Source organism: Frankliniella occidentalis, unplaced genomic scaffold (assembly GCF_000697945.3).
Source record: "Frankliniella occidentalis isolate FOCC.00 unplaced genomic scaffold, Focc_3.1 Scaffold234, whole genome shotgun sequence".
In the NCBI taxonomy this organism is placed as follows: domain Eukaryota; kingdom Metazoa; phylum Arthropoda; class Insecta; order Thysanoptera; family Thripidae; genus Frankliniella; species Frankliniella occidentalis.
This window is the reverse complement of record NW_026267360.1, coordinates 346,448-352,588: the sequence shown is the minus strand read 5'-3', so window position 1 is coordinate 352,588 and position 6,141 is coordinate 346,448. Positions and strand designations below refer to the sequence as shown.

The 6,141-nt window shown below is 36.4% G+C and overlaps 2 protein-coding genes across 2 annotated transcripts in view; one reads left to right on the top strand and one right to left on the bottom strand.

The window, feature by feature from the left end:
- Positions 1–2,379, bottom strand: part of LOC113213270 (uncharacterized) — a gene marked incomplete in the record, with an annotated part of 16,694 nt that extends 14,315 nt beyond the window's left edge. The window contains 6 exon segments of the mRNA XM_052272961.1: positions 141–762; positions 842–988; positions 1,084–1,218; positions 1,296–1,415; positions 1,495–1,861; positions 1,942–2,379. Coding sequence (XP_052128921.1) covers positions 580–762; positions 842–988; positions 1,084–1,218; positions 1,296–1,415; positions 1,495–1,861; positions 1,942–2,219 — 1,230 coding nt within the window.
- Positions 2,380–2,815: 436 nt separating this feature from the next.
- LOC113213265 (ATP-dependent DNA helicase Q1-like) lies at positions 2,816–6,138 on the top strand. The gene is made up of 12 exons (XM_026432275.2): positions 2,816–3,017; positions 3,107–3,280; positions 3,372–3,551; positions 3,630–3,760; positions 3,836–4,010; positions 4,086–4,252; positions 4,331–4,467; positions 4,563–4,758; positions 4,836–4,990; positions 5,075–5,253; positions 5,355–5,537; positions 5,671–6,138. The coding sequence occupies exons 1-12, from the start codon at positions 2,987–2,989 to the stop codon at positions 6,015–6,017; spliced, it is 2,055 nt and encodes a 684-aa protein (XP_026288060.1). The 5' UTR covers positions 2,816–2,986; the 3' UTR covers positions 6,018–6,138.
- The last annotated feature ends 3 nt before the right edge of the window (positions 6,139–6,141 follow it).

Here is a 6,141-nt window from a genome sequence, read left to right as displayed (position 1 = left end):
ACTTTTGAGTTTTAATTGCAGAAATTTATATGCCTAAAAAGTAAAAACTAATACATTTGTATTAATTTACAATGAAAAAGTGTCATTAAGGAAAACACAATACTCATTCCCCTTCACTCACTTTAGTTTTGTTAAAGAACAAAATGAGAGATACTGTAAAAATACAGGTACTGCAACAGCTGGGACTTGATTTCATCTTTCATGCTGTAAATTAGTAAATAATATGACTTCAGAAATGTAAGATCTCATTCAATGTAAAAATTATATCATGGAAGTTGGTCACACCACTTTCCACATGACAAGAATACAACTTTGTACTGAGGGCTCTCAGTTTAAAACTATGTACGTAGTACATAAACTACAACCAAAGTAATTACAACTATATTGAACATACAATTACGTTATCACAAGGTGAGACTAATAAAACTTGAACACAAAGGAATCACAACAAAAGTTGAATCTTGCAAAGAATTCCAGTCTTAAGAGAGGTGAAGAAACAACAAAAAAGAGATGGCTACTACAAGAATATGCAGTAATGGACTAAAATTAAAACAAAATTGTTCGACTGAAGTGTGGGATCTAATTATGACTGGTATTCTTGGATGATCCTTTGGAACGGAAGCTGCGTGATTGGATTCCAAGTTTAAGTGACCGCATACTTAGCGGTTTGTTAAAATGACGTTGTGCTTTGGCATCAGAATCATCAACATCTGACGAATCACTGGAGCAGCCTACAAGAATGACTAAAAGAACAGCCAATGCCTGGAAAAATAGAAAATAAGATTTAGAACAAATTAAGATAATAGGTTGCAGTTGCGTTCACCATGAAGATTTCCCCTACCAATGAAAAGATAATGAATAATGTGTAGTAATGCACATTTGTGGCTTCCTCAATGCTACGCAACAGCTCAATAGCAGGTTCAAAATCAGGCTTCAACTCAACAGCATGCCTCAAATGAGCTGAAGCATTGCGGTATTGACCTATAGCCTGAAGATAAAAAGAAGAACAGTAAGGACATTGCAAAACGTCATGACACAAAATTACACTGAATGATATCACATGCAATTTTAAACAGATTTTACCTTAAATATTTCACCTAGCGTGAAGTGCTGCTGCCAGGCATTTTTATCAGTTTTATCAAGTGACCAAACAGTCAATTTCAGTGCATCATCCCAATACTGAAGATTCAGCATAACTCTTGCTAAGTTCAGTAACACCTGCAACATATCATTCAAGGATTAAAATACTCTTACTCCATCAATAATCAAATGGAAAGAATTGACAGAATAATAACCTCAGCATTGTCTGGTGAAACAGCCAGGGCCCTTCTGAAGCATTCAATGGACTTCTGTGTGTCACCTTTAATGCGCCAAAAGTTGCCTATCTGGTTGTACAACTTAACAGATTTTGGTTTCTGAAATGAACAACAAAATGTTTTATAACCAGTGTACAAATGAAAAGGGTACTTACAATTTCAAAGTAAGAAAACTCACATCACGTTTTGCTTTCCTCAACTTCCTCTCTAAGTTTTCCACATCTTGATCTTTAATCATTTTCTTTTTGAATATCAATTCCATTTGAAGTTCTGGGACATGTGGATGCGATTGACGATTTGAAATGCCCAATAGGTTGTCATAATAAGTAAAATTCACAGGCTTTCCACAATCTAGTTGTTCACTATCCCCAGATTTGGATTTGCCTTCCTTTACTTTTACTATGGTTCCATCTGGTGCTGTCAGTTTAGGTTTGGAACCGCCAGTGACAGTTCCATTGCAACGACGCTTATTGTTTCCAGATGGAGATGAGGAATGGCTGGTAGAATTTGTAGAACTGTTACTTCTGTTTGGACCACTGTTTGAACTGTGAAAATAGAAAGCTCTCTAGTCAAAGATAGATCAAAGGAGAACAGGTGGGTTTACAAAACAACAAGCAAAACTTACCCAATCTCAGAGGTATTTGTTAAATGACATTCTTTGCAAAGACTGCCAGATGCAGTTTTCGTCCATGTGTTTCCAACATGAACGGTAGATGATATGATGTCAAAAATGAGATCCTCTGTACTTTGAGGACCAAATGCATTCGGATATATCGTTGTTTGAACAATTTTTCCCTCCTCTGGATCTAACCTCCAACCTGTCGAAGCCCTTGAATTGCTCTGAATAACATGCAGGGATAGAATATATAGTGCCATGTACGTGATGCACGGAACATCACTCATGATTGCCTTCTCGATGAAATATCTGTCAAGTTTCAAAACACCGACTACATCACAATATTCAGATATTCTTCAGAGAGAGGAGAGAGATCGTAACAGTTGCAGGTTGCAGACGCCATATAAGTTATAGTCGAACAACGAAAACTTTTGGACAACCACACTGCTGGCTTAGTCGAGTTTCCAGGTGAGCTTTCATTGATGCGACACTAGAATCAATATGTCTGCAAGGGTGTTTTAACAGCCGAAAGAGGGCTAAAGTTAAATTAAACGTGGATTTTGAAAATTGTTGAGGGGTTAAAGAGTTTACTAAAATTTTGTTGCTCTCAAATTTTCTCACTTTTATATTAAATTTATTGGCAAAACACGTGAATTTCAAGAAATGCGTGACTTTACTCATGGCTCCATCTGCACATCAAATTATCACACGTAGTTCAAGAATCTCCTTCTATACTTTTCAGAATCTGGTTTTAGCTCTCAAATAGCAATATTTTTTAAAATATTTGTTCACGAAAACGGATACGGACACATTTTTTATTTGTATTCTTTGTTCTTGGTTTTTGTTGTACATGTTGGTACCACGATAGGCTCCCCCCCCCCTCGTTATTGTTTGTTTTGTTTGTTGTTTGTTTATAGGTTTAGTTTGATGGCATTAATCTTAACCTAGGCTCAACCAAAATAACAATTTTCTAAAAAGAAATGCACTGGACCCATCTTTGAGAGAGGTGGGCCGTTTCTCAAGACAAACCCCATAACTCAACTAAGTGACAGCGATGGCGGGTTCTTCAAAGTCGGCTTACCAAGGTAGGGGCTCATCTTTTCTCTGGTCTGATACTGTAATATATTTTACTTAATTCATTTATTACTCACTTAATGTCAACTTTCGTAAACAGCGTCTCCAGAAGAAGAACTGGCGGCCATTGACCATGAACTTTCACAAGTTGCTTCAGAAATCGAGAATTTACGTAACAGGCAACAATACTTGCAGCAAAGGAAAGAGAGCATCAAAGGCCGCCTTCTTTCATTAAAAAGTGAAAGAGTCTCTGCAAAAGATTGGAATGGCACTGGTGAGTACCCTAGTGTATTTGGACAATGATGCTGTACATTAGCTTGTTTACTTTTCCTTGGTTTAATTTAGAAAACAATTTTTCTTCCTAGAATTTCCCTGGTCAGACAAGCTGGAGAGTACTCTCAAAACAGTTTTTAAGATCAATGAATTTCGACCTTTCCAGCGTGCAACTATGAATGCTGTGCTTTCAAAGGAAGATACCATTCTTTTAATGCCAACTGGTGGAGGGAAAAGTCTATGTTATCAGCTGCCATCACTTGTAACGGATGGTATTAAATTTGCCATTTTGTTATTAACATATGTCTCTGTGGTTTTATTTGATTAAAATTTGAATTTTTGTACTGCAGGCTTTTTCCTTGTTGTCTGTCCTTTGGTGGCATTAATGGAGGATCAAATAATGGCGCTGGAAAGAAACAATATTTGCGCCTACATGCTCAGTCAGTCTACGCCAAAAGATGAGAATAAGAAAGCTATGATGGTAAGCCAATAAAAGTTGAAGACTAAAAATGTAAAATATTTTAACCTGATATTAAAATTTGTACTTCATTTCAAGGCTATGACAGATAAGAAAGCCCCTATGAAATTGCTCTATGTTACTCCTGAACGTATGTCTAAAAGTAAGACGTTTATGAACAAATTACAACAGGCATATCAAATGGGACGGCTCTCATGTATAGCCATTGATGAAGTTCATTGTTGTTCACAGTGGGGTCATGATTTTCGCCCAGGTAAGCTCTTACCCATTTTGCTATGTATTAGGTACTTACCTAAAATCCAATCACTGACCTAAATCTTTTGGACAGATTACAAATACCTTGGTGTGTTAAAGAATATGTTCCGTGGTGTACCTTTATTGGGGCTCACTGCTACTGCTACTACAAAAATATTATTGGATGTCCAAAAAATCCTGCAAATACAAGGATGTTTAGTTTTAAAATCTTCATTTAATCGCCCTAATCTATTTTATGAGGTACTGTCTCTTTTACTTCTTAATTTGGGACATTACCTATACAAATCATATAGTACAACACAAGTATCCTTTCTTTAGGTAAGACCAAAACCATCATCTCAAAAGGAATATCTAGATGAGGTTGAGGATCTGTTAAAAATTAAATATAGAGGAAAAACTGGAATCATCTACACTACCACAATCAAGGACACTGAAGAAACTAGCAATCAATTAAGGTATTTTAACTTTCTGTGCTTGTGTACCACCATGGAAGCAGAAGCCATCTACCCTAAAACGGGGTAAACACTCACAAGCCTATTTTCTGAATCAGGGATCGAGGAATAAAGTCGGTCTATTATCATGCAACTATGGATCCAATATTGCGTAGCAAAGCTCACACTGGTTGGTTGGATGGAAAGTATCAAGTTGTTGTGGCAACTATTGCTTTTGGGCTTGGCATTGATAAACCTGATGTTAGGTTTGTTCTTCATCAATCCCTTTCAAAGTCTATGGAAAATTTTTACCAGGTGAATCTTAATTTGAGCAATTTGTTCCCTTTTTTTAACTTATGTTTAATGTTTCCTAAAATGTAAACTTCTTTCAGGAAAGTGGACGAGCAGGGCGGGATGGATTGCCTGCAGACTGTATAGTGTTTTACCGTCTTCCTGATGTTTTTAAAGTTAGCATCACAGTTTTCTCTCAGCACCTTGGTCTTGAAAATTTGTATGGTATGGTTGAATACTGTATAGATATTGGCAGGTTTGTACCAAATATAGTCATCGTAGTAAAAATAATAAAAGTCTAGTGACATGTTTGATGGAGACTGCTATTTTTGTGTTACAGTTGTCGGCGTTCTTTGATTGCAAGTCATTTTGATGAAGTGTGGGAGAGTGCTGAATGCAAAGGGATGTGTGACCATTGCAAAAGTCCCTTTCAAGTAAACCAGATAAATTTACAGAAGCATTGCTTATCACTGTACAAAATAATTGACCATGCTTCTGATAAAGACACTAAGCTTACAAGTGAGAGCAATGTTGTTGTTATTTTTAGTTTTTCTGCAAGTTCTGGTTCTGATATTATTGAACCTGAAATATTTGAACTGTGTTTGAACTGTTGTTCCCAGGTCAAAAGCTATTAGAGGCATGGTTTAACAAAGGACCAACTGCATTAAGAGTGCCAAATGCAAAATCTCCTTCCATTTCCCAAGAGAAAGCTGAAGCAATTGTAGCATTTTTACTCATTAGCAGTTTTTTAAGAGAGGACTTCCACTACACTGCATATTCAACCTTGAGCTACATAAAGAAAGGTGAATAGTTTTAAAGATCTTAACTGTACTGTGTACCAGCTCTTGCCTAAATACTGTATAAGGAATATATGACTGTTGTATAATTATTGTTAATTTGTCTTTGTTTTTTTTTTTGTTTTTGTTTTTTACACAGGACCCCGAGCTATTGAGGTACATGATGGTGAAGTCTTAATGGATGTTCGAGGTGTCAAGGTAAAATCCAGTTCCTCCACTGAATCCCCACATACATCAGCAGTGAAAGAGGGTAATGGCAAAGGCCCCTCACAGAAGGCTTCCTCTTTAAGGGAATCTTTGTCAAAGACAGAAAATAATTCAGCTGTCAAAAGTAACAACTCAAGAAAAGCCACAAAAAAATCTGGAACTTCATCTGACATTGCAGAGAATGTGATAAATATTAGTGATAGCAGTGACACTGAAGATCTTCAACCGAAACGAAAGAAAGGAAAGAAGTACATTGATTCTGAGAGCAGTGATGGCTAAATGTTAAGTGTGTTCAATGGTTTTAAACACATGAAATGCTTTGGTGGAACTGGACATGAAACTATTGTTCACATCAGGCAGTCTTCGGTAAACCAATCAATAAATAATTTATTTTCTTAGTTTT